The sequence below is a fragment of the Mesoplodon mirus genome (assembly GCF_964341445.2).
Source record: "Mesoplodon mirus genome assembly, chromosome: 12".
Classification (NCBI taxonomy): Eukaryota; Metazoa; Chordata; class Mammalia; order Artiodactyla; family Ziphiidae; genus Mesoplodon; species Mesoplodon mirus.
Window position 1 is genome coordinate 45145858 of NC_138988.1, and position 18063 is coordinate 45163920.

General features: G+C 39.7%; 1 protein-coding gene across 5 annotated transcripts in view; it reads right to left on the reverse strand.

Annotated features, from left to right (window-relative positions):
• The window catches only part of ULK4 (unc-51 like kinase 4), a 549109-nt gene that overhangs the window by 313470 nt on the left and 217576 nt on the right, over window positions 1-18063 (reverse strand). For all 5 annotated transcript variants that reach the window (XM_082638146.1, XM_082638145.1, XM_082638142.1 and 2 more), the window contains one exon: window positions 8457-8549. In XM_082638146.1, coding sequence (XP_082494272.1) covers window positions 8457-8549 — 93 coding nt within the window. The remainder of the gene's footprint in view (window positions 1-8456; window positions 8550-18063) is intronic.

Here is an 18063-nt window from a genome sequence, read left to right on the forward strand (position 1 = left end):
CGGATTTACCAGCACTCTATTGTACACAACTGGGGAACCACTACTTTTAAAGGTATACAATAAACTCTAAGTGGTTGCCTTGTAAATGTCACACCAAAAAAGCAATCTGAAACCATCCACTTCTGACCCCGAAATAGCTGCTAAGTATTCATGTAACCATGAATTCACATCTGTGTTGAAAGAAAACAATGAGAAAAGATTCCTTTGTTGAAATAAGCATCCTGTCTAAAGTCCAGGGGTCACAAACTCAACAGGGTCACAAATCAAAAAATCATTTACAAGGAAAGCAGACAGACATCCTAATACATGTGTATACACTCCGGATTTCCCTACAACCAGACAGTATAACATAAACACATCCATCTATAAAATCTTCCTTAAGAATGTAAGGTATATTTTACCTTCAAAAAATAGTTAACAACAGTGGGAGATCTATCAAGATGGCTGAAGAGGAGGATGTGGACCTCAACTTCCCCCACAAACACATCAAAAATACATCCACATGAGGAACAATTCTCACTGAAAACTAACTGGAAACTGGCAAAAAAGACTTCTGTACAACTAAGGCTGGGATAAAGATCCACAAGTAATTGGGTAGGAAGGGAAGAAAAGCAATCAGGCTGGGACCTGTGCCACTGGGAGGGAACTCAGAGGAAAGGGGAAGATACACGGGTGGAGACCCGCCCTGGGGAGGAAGTGCTGTGAGCCACAGATTGGGCCCCAACCCTGGGGTCCTACACAGGGGAGATGAGCCCCCTTGGCTGGTTGGAGGACCACTGGGACCAACAGGAGGGCTGTGGGAAGCCTGGACTCCACGCCTGCACAAGTGCATGCTGGCTTGTCCCCAAGGCAGGATGGAGAGTGCAAACTGAGGACTGCTCTAGGGGAGTGAGCGGCTGTGAGGGACAAAGGGGACTTGGACTCATTGTGTCTGAGCAGAGCAAGGGAAAACAACTGCTGGTGCCTCTGCAGGAGGCACACTGGAGACAGATCGAACCTCTGTCTGCAGGTGACATGAGCCAAAAGCCCCCACGGGACCCCTTACTTCAGCACTGCCCCCTCTGGGGCAAGGGTCCCAGGGCAAGGAGCAGGGAAGGCACACGCTTAAAGGCAAAGCGCCACCTCCGGCCCGACTGTTAGGGCCTCTGCTCTACAACCTGGGATCAGATCCTGCCCCTGTTAGGTGGTGACGGCCACTGAGCAGAGGGGTGGTCCCGCCTCACACCTGGTGGTGCCAGTTCTAGCCCCTCCATCTCCAGCTCCGCCCCCACCTAGGAAAGAGCTTCCAGCACACACTGAGGAAGATGTGACTTGAGTCCATGTCAAACCCAGATCCCCCACGAAAGGCACTGGGCACGCGCAGTCTACGCAGGGATGCTCCCATATAAGGACAACACTTCAAGACAGCAACCGCTAAGTGTTTCACCTAAATTTACAGAGGCAGAGTAAGTTAAGCAAAATGAAAAGGCAGAGAAACAGGTCTCAGTTGAAAGAGCAAAAGAAAACCCTCTTGTTTGCACGTTGTAATCACCTGGTGAGCTTCACAAACTACTGATGTCTATGTCCAGCCTTAGAGATTGTGATTTAATGGGCCTGGGATATGGCCTGGGTTTTAGACTTTTTAAAAGATCCCCAGATGATATTATGTACCCTGTGATGAAGCAAGTCCTGTTCTCATTATTTATCTTATCCATATATATACACACGTGATGAATAATTAATTCATTAATTATTAATTGTAGCCTTGTTTTATAATGCCAACAGACTAGAAAAACATAAATGTTCACCAAAAGGTGACTTGTTAAATAAACACGGAATATTCATAAAATGTAATACTATGTATCCGTTCTTTTAAAAAAGTACAGATGGTATGTGAATTATATCTCAGTAAAGCTGTTATACATATTTTTGAAAAGAAGTACAGAATGGTGCAGTTGACATACTACCATATATGTGAAAGATAATATACACACACACACAAACTGGTCAAAGGGTGGCTATCTCCTGGGGTGAAGGTATGCTTTTCTATGTAAACTCTTTCAAATACTGAAATTTAAAATGTGTTACGTATTTACTCTTAAAAAATAAATTTTAAAAATTAAAATGAAACTTAAAATCAGTCTGGTCATATCATTCTCCAGGCAAACAGAATTTTTATAAGCTAAGGGGCATGAGGGAACATTTTGGAATGATAGAAATACTCTATCTTGATAGTGGTGATGGTTGCACGATTGTGTGTGTTTCTCAAAACTGAGAGAACTGCATACCTAAAATGAGTGAATTTTACTCTATGTAAGCTTATACTTCAATAAACCTGACTTAAAAAAAAAATTTAAAAGCTTACATGACAACCAGACCTTGTGAACAATGTTAGTAGGAATGTAAATTGGTACAACCCATTTGGAAAACTGCTTGGCAGTATCTACTGGATCTGGGCAAGCACAAGCTCTGTGAGACAGTATTTCCATTCTAGAAGGGATACACAATGGAGACACATACATGGATTCACAAGTAGCATACAAAGTAACAGCCATGGTCACGCTACTCACGACAGCAAAAAAAAAAAAAAAAAAAAAAAAATAGGAATAGTGCAGACACTGTTAGAAGTAAAACGGATTAGTGGCCTGTAATGTATTTGTGCAATGGAAAGCCAGGCAGGAGGTGTTTCAGTTTGAAGGGCGGCATTGCCAAGACCAAGAACTGATGGCAAGGAGCATGAGCAAAAAGCAAAATACAAATGGCCCTTAACCATATAAAGAAATATTCAACTTCACTCATGAAAAGGAAAATGCAAATTACAATTACAATGAAATAACCTCTCATCACCCTGGCAAAGTTCCAAAGTTTAACAACAAATTCTGATAGCAAGGTTGTAGGGGGCCAGGCATCCTCAAACATGTCTTTTGGAGATGCAAAATGGTAAAGTCCCCACCATAGGGCAATTTGGCTGAACCTGAAAAAAAAAATTTAAGTGCATTTATCCTTTGATACACAAATACCGTATCTAGGGATTTAGCCTGTAAGACGTACATGCATACATACAAAATGAAGTATGAATATAAGATTATTAATTCTTTGCTCTATCACTAGATTAGAAAGAATTCAAGTCTATCCATTAGACATTAATGAGACAAAGTATGGTATATCTATACAATGGAAGAGTTTATAACTGTAAAACACAACGTGGAAGCTCTCTATGTATCAACATAGAAACAAAATTGGGGAAAAAAGTCATAGGGTAGAAAAACATACATAATATGCTATTTGTGTGTGAAAGGGAGAAATGAGAAAACACACAGTCACATTAGTTTGCCTTTGGACATAAAAGGAATAAAGCAGTCAGCCGTAAGGGATATAATGGGAAGATGAGGAAAGACCACAGTGGACAGAGGAAGGAACAGGTCTTCTCGGTATTATCTTTTTATATTGTTTTTTCCCCCCAAATAGAAATGTATTACCCATTTCAAAATGTTGGATTTAAAATTCATTTTTGAAAAAAAAGAAAATCCAGTTAGGGAAATAAAAAATTTCCTTTCCCCCACTCCCCCTTCAAGGTATATGAATGGATTTTGCAAAATGCACACAGGTTGCTAGGGCCTGTGGGATCTAGAACCTCCCTTTAGAAGGGGTTGGGGGGAAGAGAGCAGGTGGGTGGAAATAGGCCTTTAATGCTTTGCTCTTGACCTCTGGAGCCTCAGCCAAAATCAACATGAGACAATGCTCATTTTAATATCCTGTTTCAAGAGAAAAGGCAAACAAAAGAGAACAGTGAATACAGAAAGAAACCCTACAAAAGGCAGAGTGGTATTTAAATGGGGTTTGGGGGTGATAAACAATTTCAGTTTACAAAATTATTAGGGTATCTTTGTAGAGCAGTATTCAAAATGTATCTTGCCCTTTCAAACCCTTACACAGTTGTGTTTATTATAGCTATAACATAATTTAATTTTAAAACCATTTTTCTCATTTTAAAAATTATTTGCCTAGGCAGAAATCTTTGTGTATATATGAGTTTTTCTCTTGAACAGATACGTAGAAGTAGAACTGACGGGTGAAGGCTATGGACCTTTTACAATTGAATTTAGTGAATAAATATTAAGAGGTTCGAGTTTATCAGTAGATAAGTGAATGCAAAATGAAATGAAATCCCATTTTCATCTGTAACTTTGGCAAAGATATTGCCAAGAGTGTGAATAAATACTGATACGAAAAGATCTTCAAATAATTTTGATAAATGAAAACGCAAATTTCAGAAAAACACATACCCAATGATACTATCTATGATTTTTTTAAAAAACTGACCACCACAAAGCAAAGCTATTTAAATTCAGTATATACATACTGAATTTAAATAGCCCCCAAAAAAGTTCAGGAAGGACACCCACCAAAATAATAACAAGTATTAGCCCTGGGGGAGAGACCTGTGTAGCAGTGGTGGGGAATGAGGAAGCCCAGGGGACCTCTTGATTATAGTGTTGGAATTTAATACAAAGACAATATAGTCAAGTATTAATTATGCAAGGAAAACAAAGAAAAAAGTTTATAAAAATTAATCCATTGAATTCTGCTTATAAACTAAAAAAAAATAAACTGACTTCTAAACCTAGTGTCTAACCATTTTAAAATAAAAAGGTTATAGGTCATCAGTTATCTGTTTCCACCCCACTAGGTTTTTTCCCTCAATATGAGGAAATTCAGATGAATTTAATAAAGAGTTGGCAAGAAGAGAAAGGAGCCTGAAAACATGCCACATCAATAAGCAAGAGTCAACATAAAAAAAAGGAAATGCAATCTGTTCAATCTAATGAAAGGATAAAATCAGTATACAATATTCCCACTTGGTATCAAAGGTCCAGAAAAGAAACAACTATCTGAATTTGGCTTTAACTCCTAACACAGATTCACTCTTTAGACATAAATTTCTTCTGTAGGAATAGAGAATGGTGCCTTCTGAGTGAGAAATTTAGAAGGCTCATTGGACAGACTTTTAAAAGACTACAGAAACACAGGTTTCAGAATTGCCAACAATATAAAGGGTTAAGTGCTCCCCAAATTCTTTTGCAACGTGGCACAGGGAGTACAGAGTAATGTTTATATGTCACTCTCTGGAAACAAATGAGGCTGCTCACAGCAGGACACAGGGCTGAGAGCTGTGACAGGCCCCACACTGTGGCTGACCTGAAGACCCAGAGCACCAGGGAAGCCCTGCAACTGGGTCATGGCATACCCCGGGCCCTGGCACACCCCTTGCGAAGGTTGTCTTAGGTCAGCCTTTCACTCAATACAGATACTCTACAAATAGCCTTTCTTGCTCAGTACTAACAATATGATGCTGGCTCATCACTATGCAGGACTTGTAAACAGAAGACCAGGTGAAATCCAGGTGGTTGAGACTGTATGATTTAGTTCTCTGAGAAAGATCAAAGGGAAACTCTACAGGTGCACTATACCTACAGGTACAGGATCCAAACCAAAAGGTCCTCACACATCATCCATACAACCAAAACTAGTCTTCTTGTTTGAAAGCAACAACTCTTCTCTTGCCTTTCTGCAGAGTTGGGTGCTCACTGACAAACTCTTCTTTGCAAGTGTGAAGCAGCTGCTGCTACCCTAGGCAACTAGCACTAAAAAAATTGGTATCATCACAGGTAGGGTCTACAATAAAGACAAAAAGCTGTCCACTACTCAATGAAAGTATGTCAACTAAAAAAATAAATAAATAATAAGGACTTAACTGGTGGCGCACAGGTTAAGATTCCCCCTGCCAATGCTGGGAACGCGGGTTCAAGCTCTAGTCAGGGAAGGTCCCACATGCCACGGAGCAATGAAGCCCGTGCACCACAACTACTGAGCCTGCACTCTAGAGCCCACGAGCCACAACTACTGAGCCCAAGTGCCACAACTATGGAAGCCCGTGCGCCTAGAGCCCGTGCTCTGCAACAAGAGAAGCCAACACAATGAGAACCCCATGCACCACAACAAAGAGTAGCCCCAGTTTGCTGCAACTAGAGAAAGCCCACATGCAGCAACAAAGACCCAATGCAGCCACAAATAAACAAATAAATTTATTTTTTTAAAAAAAATTAATTCTTTTAAAAAAGCAGAAAAATTATAGTCTATAAATACTACAGAGATTTAATAAATAATTGTTCAGTACAATGAGGTGAGAACTGACTTTTTAAAGTATATGTGTTGGGCCTCCCTGGTGGCGCAGTGGTTGAGAGTCCGCCTGCCGATGCAGGGGATACGGGTTCGTGCCCCGGTCTGGGAGGATCCCATATGCCGCGGAGCGGCTGGGCCCGTGAGCCATGGCCGCTGGGCCTGCGCATCCGGAGCCTGTGCTCCGCAACGGGAGAGGCCACAACAGTGAGAGGCCCGCATACCGCAAAAAGAAAAAAAATAAATAAATAAAGTATATGTGTTTATTTTTGTGTATGGTATTAGGGAGTGTTCTAATTTCATACTTTTACATGTAGCTGTCCAGTTTTCCCAGCACCACTTATTGAAGAGGCTGTCTTTTCTCCATTGTATATTCTTGCCTCCTTTGTCATAGATCAGGGGATCATATGAGCGTGGGTTTATCTCTGGGCTTTCTATCCTGTTCCATTGATCTATATTTCTGTTTTTGTGCCAGCACCATACTGTCTTGATTACTGTAGCTTTGTAGTATAGTCTGAAGTCAGGGAGCCTGATTCCCCCAGATCTGTTTTTCTTAAGATTGCTTTGGCTATTCAGGGTCTTTTGTGTTTCCACACAAATTGTGAAACTTTTTGTTCTAGTTCTGTGAAAAATGACATTGGTACTGGATAGGGATTGCACTGAATCTGTAGATTGTTTTGGGCAGTAGAGTCATTTACACAAAAATAAACTCAAAATGGATTAAAGTTTAAATGTAAGGTCAGACACTATAAAACTCTTAGAGGAAAACATAGGCAGAACACTCTTTGCCATAAATCAAAGCAAGATCCTTTTTGACCCACCTCCCAGAGAAACAGAAATAAAAACAAAAATAAACAAATGGGACCTAATGAAACTTAAAAGCTTTTGCACAGCAAAGGAAACCATAAACAAGACCAAAAGACAACCCTCAGAATGCGAGAAAATATTTGCAAACGAATCAACGGACAAAGGATTAATCTCCAAAATATACAAGCAGCTCATGCAGCTCAATATCATAAAAACAAACAACCCAATCCCAAAATGGGCAGAAGACCTAAATAGACATTTCTCCAAAGAAGACATACAGATTGCCAACAAACACATGAAAGAATGCTCAACATCACTAATCATTAGAGAAATGCAAATCACAACTACAATGAGGTATCACCTCACACCAGTCAGAATGTTCATCATCAAAAAATCTACAAACAATAAATGCTGGAGAGGGTGTGGAGAAAAGGGAACCCTTTTGCACTATTGGTGGCAATGTAAATGGATACAGCCACTACGGAGAACAGTATGGAGGTTCCTTAAAAAACTAAAAATAGAACTACCATACGACCCAGCAATCCCACTACTGGGCATATACCCTGAGAAAACCATAATTCAAAAAGAGTCATGTACCACCAATGTTCATTGCAGCTCTATTTATAATAGCCAGGACATGGAAGCAACCTAGTGTCCATCGACAGATGAATGGATAAAGAAGACGTGGCACATATATACAATGGAATATTACTCAGCCATAAAATGAAACGAAATCGAGTTATTTGTAGTGAGGTGGATGGAGCTAGAGACTGTCATACAGAGTAAAGTAAGTCAGAAAGAGAAAAACAAATACTGTATGCTAACACATATATATGGAATCTTAAAAAAAAAAAAGGTTCTGATGAACCTAGGGGCAGGACAGGAATAAAGACACAGACGTAGAGAATGGACTTGAGGACGCAGGGAGGGGGAAGGGTAAGCTGGGACAAAGTGAGAGAGTGGCATGGACATATCTACACTACCAAATGTAAAATAGATAGCTAGTGGGAAGCAGCCGCATAGCACAGGAGACCAACTCAGTGCTTTGTGACCACCTAGAGGGGTGGGATGGGGAGGGTAGGAGACAGACACAAGAGGGAGGGGATATGGGGATATATGTATACATATAACTGATTCACTTTGTTATACAGCAGAAACTAACACAACATTGTAAAGCAATTATACTCCAATAAAGATGTTAAAAAGAATAAAAGTATATGTGTTAGTATTTTCTCTTTAAAGAATTTATAATTTTAAAGCATTATGAATTCCACAGTATGCAAACTCTAATAAAGAATAAAAATATGAGAATATGACCCAAAACACCATAGATGACAGATACTACAAACCATAAAACATGAAAATTTACCACTTTGGTAACTCAAACATAAGCCTTGTAGAATCTCATCATCTTTAACAACATTTTCAGAACACAGAAAATTCACTTTCTAGATGAGAAACAAAGAAAAGAAAATTTGAAGTGACAGTACCTGGTAAAAGTTGGATTGTGTTCAGTCATGGCAACTAGCAGCTTCAGAGCATATGCTGGTATGGGGTCAGGCTCCGTGAGGATGTGCTCGTACCTGAAATGACAACGTGATTAAAAAACACTCAGTGCTTTTGTCACTTAACGTTTCCTCTGAACAACAGAAACAATATTCCATGTTTTAAACATGTGGAAGAAAATAGATACTGAAATAAATGTATGAGATATAGGACCGGCACTTGCCAATGGTGGTGATGATACTGACCTACCTCACAGAGCAGAGATGTTGGGAAAATTCAATGAGACAATCCAGGTAAAATGATTAGTATTGAGCTGCACACACAGTAAGAGACCCAGAAACATTAGGCATTTGTGTCGGGTGTCGCAAGACCACCCTCACATTCAGGGACTCTAGAGGACTCGTGAGACTCACATACAGTTGTATTTATAGTACAGACTTAGTACAGCAGGACAGCAAGGGCACACAGCTGAGCCATAAGGGAGACAAACACAGGTGGAGGCTGGAAGATTACACGTGCAAACTTCCTTATCCTCTCTCCCTCCCACGAGCGGTCACACAGAGCACAGTCTCCCCCCAGACACAAAAAGCAGCATGTGTGTGTGATGTTACTGCCCAAGGAAGCGCATTAGACACTCAAGTGACCAAGGTATTTATCACATGGGGCTGGTCACACAGGCAACCTAACATGTATCAAAAATCCCAGACTCCCAGAATGAAAGCAGGCATCCAGCATAAACCATACTGTCTGCACAAACAGTCTGGGCACAGTGGACTACCCTCATCAGTTAAACACTGACTGGCGGCTCTCTGAGAGCCAAGTTCCAAGATGGCAGCCAAGGCCAACCTTGCAAACAGGGCTTTCTCAGGAGAGCAGTCTCAGATCTGCTCTGTCAACTCTTTGCTGAATGACATTCTTATCAATACTTTAGAACCTGAAATGAAAAGTATTACCAGAGAGAATAAAACTCAAAATGTCTTCATCAAAAGTTTCCACTGCGCTCCCATGTTATTTGCTAGATATAGAGCTGGCCTGTATACTGTGTGTGACCTACTTAGGTTCAGCTATCCAGTAAACAATACCATGTAGATGCTCAATTAATAAGCACCAAATGAATGAATGAATAAATGGACAAACTAACCAATCAACTTTACGACTTAACTCTCCAGAACAACCAACTAACGAGGGAGCAAAACATCTCCAAAAATCCAAAATGTGTATTTAAAATTCCATGACATGAGGCAGATGTTTTATCCTCTAGAGAAAAGGGCCCCAGGCTCTTACTCAGAGCCTATTTACTCTCATTTTGGAAATCATTACATAACAAGCTTAATTATGCAGCCTCTAAACCCACAGTCTTTAAAAAAGGAGCCAATAAAGGGAGGAGAGGGACAATTACAGAAAGACAACCCAAGAATTACAAGAAGTGGGGCTTGAAAGCATAGGAAAAACAAAAGGAAGCAAACCCAAGAACTCCTAGCAGAAAGCAGTCCAGGGAACATTTAACGCAGAGGAAGCAGCCGCTCATCCCCCAATGGGACCTGAGGGCCCATTACACACCATAATGTTCAAAACGGGGGTAGTGAGTCAAGAAAATGTTAAACTGGGTAGAGTACTCTGTTTAAGGAGACAGGAAGAACCATATTTTAGTAATTTTTCTTTTGAAATATTTTTAAATTACAGCAATTAAACATTCACCCATGTACAACAAAGATAAAAGACAAAATACCAATCGTTCATAAATAAAATATTAACAAATAAAAATCAAATTGAGGAAAATCAGACATTTTATCATACGAATAAAACAAAAATTAAGGAACATCTTTAGAGGTGATAAAAACGTATTTGTAAAATTAACATACAATTCGAAATTTTTAAAAAAAGGAACAACTCGGCATTTTCCTTTTCTTAACAGTCTCATAAAATAAAAAGCTCTTATCATCGTCAGTTGGGGGCACCCAAGACTACCTTTAGGTTCAATGATTTGCTAGACGGACTCACAGAACTCAGAAAAGCTATTATGCCCCCGATTGCGGTTTATTACAGAGAAAGGATACTGGTTAAAATCAGCCAAGATGAAAGGCACATAGTACAGAGTCCAGGAGGGACCAGGCACAAGCTTCTAGCTGTCCTCTCCCAGTGGAGTTGTGTGGACAGAGCTTAATCCTCCCAGCAACAATGAGTGACAACACGTGTGAAGTACTGCCAGCCAGGGAAGCACTGGTGTCCAGGGTTTTATTAGCGGTCAGTCCCTTAGGTGTGGAGTGCCTGTGTGGCTAACCTCTGTCTCCAGCCCCTCCGAGGGTCAAGCTGATATGGTGTGGCCCAATGCCCTGCCGTTAATTCACATTGTTAGCGTGAATTATCTGGCATGGCTCAAGACCCCAGGGATACAGACTCTCTTATCAGGAAGGATATTCCAAAGGCTCAGAAGTACTCTTCCAGAAGGGAGTCAAGAGCCACTTTCTTCATAATGTGCAGGGTTTGAACCACCCCACACCTGCTGAGCTAAGCGTTTGCCGCACACATCCTTACCAGGGAAACTGAGGCACTGCTGAGTTTATAGTGTGGCATTAAAGTCAGAGATAAGAGAAGAATGCACTCTTCCACTGATTACTGGTATTTGCAAATTGTCAGCCAGAGAATTTCAACAGAAGTAGGGGTAAGAAGCTTCTTAGGAGTCACTCACATACCCCAGATGACCAGCTCCCCTCGCCCCCACTCCCAGATTTACTGGAATCACTGAGGAAAGGACCACAAAACTATGACTTTTAAAAAGCTGCCCATGGGATGTCCTTACTCACATGTTTGTATAGAAAGCAGAGGAGAATATATGGACAATTAGTTAGAAATATAATAGAGAAAACAGTCTCAAGAGGACTGAAAAATATGAAATATTTTTAAAGGGACTTAAGAATATGTAGAACCTACATTTAAAAACAAAACACTGATGAACCTTTTACTGTCTGAAATACAAATGTGTTGAGGTTGTTTGAAGGTTATCTAACCTTGAAACAGGAGGGAAGGATGAAGCTTGTACCAGCCTAACGCGTAACAATTTTCCCAAAGAACATTGCTGTTTTTTCCCCCTCGGAAAAAGAAGGGTAAATTTTATAATGGACATGCTTAGAATGGAATATTGATATATTGAACATATTTTAGATAGGTTTCTAATGGTCCGCAAGAACTAGCCAAAAGAATGCTGTGTTTTATTAAGCTTGTCTTTCTCAAGAGAGAGAATGCAACTGAGCTGATAGTAATTGTATTTTGTACTCCTCTGAACGAGACTTGGCAGGAAAACAGAACAAAAAAAAGATAACCCCAGACTCCTGAAATGGCTATAAAGGAGAGTGACCAGTGAGGAGCTGGCCCACTTGGATGGACGGGGGCTGGAGAGGAGCAGTCCAAGTGCCCTGAGCCCAGCCAGAGACTGCGATCGCTATCGACATGAGAGCATGCTGCCCAGATAGTGTCCCAACACCCCTCTCTTCCACTTCTAGGATCCTCCCCAAATAAGGGATCTTTGCTAGGTCCCAAACAGCTGAAAACCAGGCAAGAAAAGCCATTCATACTAAATTCTCTATCCAAGAGGAGAGAAAAGTGCTAAAAATCACATATTCAGGGATCCGAGGGATAGACACTTCCCTACCTTGTCAAGTGCCTGGAGTAACCAGTGTCAAGCAGGTAGGCTGGCAGAACATTGAAACAGGCTACCTAAATAACTCTGATTATTGTGAGGAGTTATTCTGGGGGTGTGACCAAAGAATTGGCCACATGGAAAGAAGTGCCTATTTCATTGAGGGAAAGGGGAGGCACCATATCATAAAAAGGTCCACTCTGCTGGAATTAAACCCTAAACTCACATTTCACATGTCAACGGAGTGTATTCTGAGAATTTGGGAGGAAAGAGTGATTCCAGGATATCCAAGGAATTTTAAGGACAGATACAATTAGGAAGAACCTGCTAAAAGAAAAGCTAAAGTACTTTACAAAACCACTAGAATTGTTAAGTGTAGCATGGGATCAAGAATAGACACACAAATTAAAAGGAAAGAAAGGTGACCCAACACTGGACAAGAAAGAGTCATCACAGAAAGGGAGACAGAATGGTCAGGCCATATCTTAAGAAAATGTATCATCAATAAATTAAAAATTCAAGTACAAATTTTTACCTTTGTTGAAATACTAAAATGAGTAAATATTCACATATTCTTAGGTGAGAAGGCCTCTGTAGCCTGACAACAAAGAGAAATGAATCCAAAAAATATTCACAGTTTTAAAGTTTTTAAGTAGTAAATGTTTCTCAGTGGCAAAACCACCATAAACAAATCAAATGCAGGAAAATTTATTTGCAGAATATTGGTATATTTTATACATTCTTAATACATAAAGAGCTATTTACAAACCAACAACCATCCCACCAAAAAAAAAGTACAAAATCCACCTAAGAAGAATATAAATGGCCAACAAATATGGGGAGAAAATTGTCAGCATCATGACTATCTGAAGGAATGCAAGCTGAAGCTAATAAGAGTACAGAAAAACAGGCAGTTTCATAAACAGAAGATGGTAGTATACACCATTTTGTCATCTTCAAAAAAAAATTGTCAAAACATATCAAATGCCCTTAATATGTATTTAATTTTCAACGCAGTGGTTCCACATCTAGAGATTCAACAAAAGGAAATCAGTATGCACCCAAAGATGTAGCCCTAAAAATGGTCTTTGTAGCAGTACATATAATAGTGAAATACTGGGAAAATCCTAGATATTTACTAACCAGGAATTGTTTAATGATTTTAAAACATTTATAAATGTAGGTACAAGTAAGTAGATTACAAGACAGTCAATAAAAGAGTGTTATATAAGTATAGATACAGATATTCACAGTATGACATCTGCGGGTAGGAGGAAGACACCGGTTCCAAGGAGGAAATTTCAGAAAGTACTAAGTAAATCTCACCAGGAATGGAGAAACCATAGAGTGGAGAAGGCAGATGTTAACATAAAATGGTAGGCAAGAGGCAAAACACTGAGAGTCTTGAATGGCTGGGTAAGAACTATTAATATTATTTTCTGCAACCTAAAGGTTTCAAGGTTTCTGAGCAAAGGAAGCTATGAGGAAGGCATTATGTTAAAATGCATTTGTAACAGTGCAAGGTGGATTCCAGGCTTAAAGAGTTTAAAGGAAGGAGATGTGTGGGGTTAGATAAAGAGAAGGCTGCCAAACAGTAAAAGCATGGAGGTGAAATCTACCTTTGGAGAAGGTTGAGGACTTTCCCGGGACTGCTGTGAGAAAGGGGAAGATAACCTACTCTTTTGGGCATTTTCTGTACAGGTTCTTCCAAAATTTGTACTAGGTGATATCTTGAGTCAACTCCAAAATTTTATGAACTGAGAGAGGGCATAAATCAAATAAATAGTTGATATCTTGAGACTTTCCAATCTTGTGTTTTTATGTGACCTAAGTTCTACGCGACACTCTATTGTCTTGCATGGATGCGTAGATACTTAAGCATATCAGTAGTTACATGGATACATAAGTGGATGGAGAAATAAACAATGGTGGGAAGATACATACATATATATATATATATATATTACATTTTTTAAGTGAGAGAAAGATAGGTAAGACTTCAAAATAAGTATTAAATATAATTTCAGATAGTAAGCCCTAATGTCTAGGCTTCTTCGATAGAATCAACAGCAAATTTTCATTATGAAGGCCTGAAAGGCTAAAAAAAAACAACCAAACAATGACTTCACTAAAGCAACACTTAAGGTTTACAAAATATTATCCAAAGAACTGGAGCACTAGAATTATTCTGATTAAGAAGGATGAAAGTGCCTTTACCTTTACTCTAACTCCCAAATTATCCCAGTTCAGATTCCCATAGGTTGTACCCCCAAAAGAGGAAAAATCACTCCACCTAAATGCACTGATTTAGGTACACACTCAAAACATAAAAGGATTAAGTAAAAAGAACAAAGTGGAACTTTCTTTTGGTGCAAAAATATTTAATTAAATATTATCTGCAAAAAAAAAAACTTATCTAAGGAATGGCCAACAGTGAAATACTCCTATATATTCTGATTCCCATCAAAGATGGTCAAGTTCATGCCTATTTTAACATAGAATACTTGTAGTTAAGGGAGACAAAGATGCAATACAGAAACATCTGGATGTCCTGAACCACCAACACAGAAATCAGGTAGTGAAACTCATGACTTTTGCTGGATATTATTTCAGAGACATCAACTCTACAGTGTGTTGCAACTAATAACATCCATTTATAAATTCAAATTTCTAAAAGGAAATACAATTCTAAGTTGTCAAGGATACAGTCCTTTCTGAGATTTTGAAAAACAAAGCCTTCATAATTTATGAAGTCATTATGGCCCTGATGATTGTACAGGTCACAAGAGGATTGTAAAAAAAAAAAAAAAAAAAAAAAAGACAGCACTCACTTTCCCCAGGAGAGAAATGCTGAATGTCCTACTGTCATAAAAACACTGTAAACACATTTATATCAGCATGGTCTCTTTTCAATACAAAACACTCAAAGCTAAAGAAAAATATGAAAATAGAACAAAACGTGTTGGCAAAGTGGTTCCAGTCTACCAAAGGCAAATTGCTCAGCGCATTTTTTCCCCACGGCTTGCTGCCTGGCATAAAGCCTTCCCTGACTATGCTACTGAAATAAAATAAAATAGGCCCTCCCTCCATTTCCCCTTGTCGATTAAAAAAAAAAAAAGCGTAACCTAAAAGTTGAGAATTATGTTTTATTTGGCAGACTTGTTGAGGACTTGCCTGAGAGGCAGCCTCTCAGGTCGCTCTGAGGAACTACTCCAGAGAGGTAAGGGAGGAGCCAGGATATACAGGAGTTTTTGCAACAAAAACCAGGCAGGTAGTCGGAACATCAAAAGATTACTGTCAATTAAAGGAAAACCAGACACCTCAAGTGAATGAATCTAGCACTTTTCTCTGTATGGGAAGATGCAAGAGTCTGGGCTGAGTGAAATCATTCCTTTGATAGGCACCTTAGCTATCTGGGGCCAGTGTCCTGCTTTTCTCCACCCTGAATCCCCCCAGGGTGCACAGCCTGGGGTGGTGGCAGTGGCTGAGGGCTTGATGGCCACAACATCCTTTGTTTACTGATACGGCAGGTGTCACTCTCTACCTACTTACACCATTTTCTGTATTTTCTTCAGAGCACTCACAATTAACTGAAATCACCTTATATATTTATTTATCTACTGCTTTGTCTCACCCACTATACTGTAAGAACACCGAGGGGCAAGGATTCAATCTTTCTCACCACTGTATTCTGAGTTCCTGGCACACAGAAGTCACTTGATATATCATTTATATGATAAACGGGAGAAAGGAGGGAGAGAAGAGGAGAGAAAGGGTTTTAAACGTCCTATGAACAATCACACAAGGTAGTTCAAATTACATTATTTACATTTGTAGGAATATTAGAATTTCCTCTTCCCCAAGAGTAGTGATGTGTTTCCTGAGTGGAGGATGTAGTCCTATTTATAGCTAAGTACTGAAAGAGCAATGCTCTCCCCTTGCGTAACAAGTGTCAGAAAAAAAAGTTCAAAGAGTCAGCAGAGGACTACTTTCAATGTTAAGATTTCACTGATAATGACTTTGATATAAAACTTCGGAGAGGTGCTGATTTTAATTAATAAGGTCACTCTGGGCTTAAGTTTCATTAAATATTGCCTCTTCTCTTCTGCATGAACCTTTAAAATTAAATCTTATCTCTTTGCTGGAAAAAGTCATGGTAATTTTCTGAGTATATGTGGTTTGTCTTTCTTCCCAGAAAAAAACTTTTCCTCATTAACCATACAGATAGCAGTTATGCTCCTGGCATTTCAACTATCTTGAAGAAAGGAGGAGAAATGGGAAGCAGGAAGGGGAAGGAGGAAGTGAGGGCACACACACCAAGTCAATGGCAGGGCCAAGATTTGCATACACATATATTCTAATCACAAGATCCACATTACCAATGAACACTACTACCAACTTCAACAAGCAGATGGTTTTCTCAAGCTGGTGGCCAAAGAGGAAGTCAGAGTAATGGCAAGCATGAAGGAGATTTGACAAACCACTGTTGACTTGAAGATGGAGGGGCCACATGAAAAGAATTTCGGGCACCTAAAAGAACATGAGGCAGCACAGAAACAGTGACTTTGGTCCTGCATCTGTATACTGGGATGAATAATGGCCCCCAAAAGATATGTCCAAGTGCTGACCCCCTGCGAATGTGACCTTATTTGGGAAAAGGGTCTTTACAGAAGTAGGTAAGGATCTCGAGGTAAGATCACCCTGAATTTAAGGGCAGGCCCTACATATAATGGCAGATGTCCTTACAAGAGAGAGGCAGAAGCGATTTACAGATGTAGGTAAGGATCTCGAGGTAAGATCACCCTGAATTTAAGGGTAGGCCCTAAAGATAATGACAGATGTCCTTACAAGAGAGAGGCAGAGGCAAATGTGAGGCAGACACACAGGGCAGAAGGCCATGTGAAGACAGACACAGACTGGAGAGATGGTGCCATAAACCCAGGATGCCCGGCAGCCACCAGAAGCTGGGAGAGATGCGTGGATTCACCCTCAGAGTCTCTAAAAAGAACTAACCCTGCTGACACCTTGATGTCAGACTTCCAGCCTCCTAAACTGTGAGAGAATACATTTCTGTTGTTTTAAGCCGGTCGGTGTGTGGTAATTTGTTACAGCAGCCTTGAGAAACTAATACCACAAGAAACAGTTCTGCTAACAGCTTGAGTGTGCTGGGAAGCAGATTCCTCCCGGAGTCTTCACTCAAGGACTCAGCCCAGCAGACATGCAATTTCAGCAGCTCGAGATCCTGAGCTAGGAGCCCAGTCGCACGAAGTCAGACTCCTGCCCTACAGAGCATGACCTAATCAACAGATGTCAATTTAAGCTGCTAACTTTGTGTTAACTTGTTATGCACCAATAGAAAAACTAATAGAATATTTAGAGTTTAATTTTCTTGTATTATTAGTTAACACTGATAATCCAAAGTTAAAGTTTTGATGATGAGCATCCCTTTCTTGTTCCTGACATGGAAATGCCCATAATGGAATAGTATTTAAAGATTGTGATCAAAGGAATCTAGAGTTCTGGGTGATGTTAACAGATAAGCTTTAGTAAGTAGTGTCCTAATGTCATGTAATGTTGAGAAACCTTGAGCTTAAAAAAGTTAAATGGGTAAAACTCAAAAGCACACAGAATATTTCAGAAAGAACATGTGTTCCCCAGCACGTTCATAAACATGGTGTAGGCCCACAGTTTAAGAAAGGCAGCTTTGATATTTATTTAATTTATACTTGAACATTTATGACTTACATGACTTACAAACTTCTACGGTTAAAAAAATTATTAATTTATGAAAGATCTGGCTCTACCAGACAATACATTCCACAAAGGCAGAGGCTGTGCCTATCTTAGTCATTATTAGAAATATCCTATGAAATAAGATGGATACAATTAGTATCAGTGAATGAATGGGCTGATGAAGAGAGAAAACATTTTCTCCCAAGCTTATTTCACAGAAC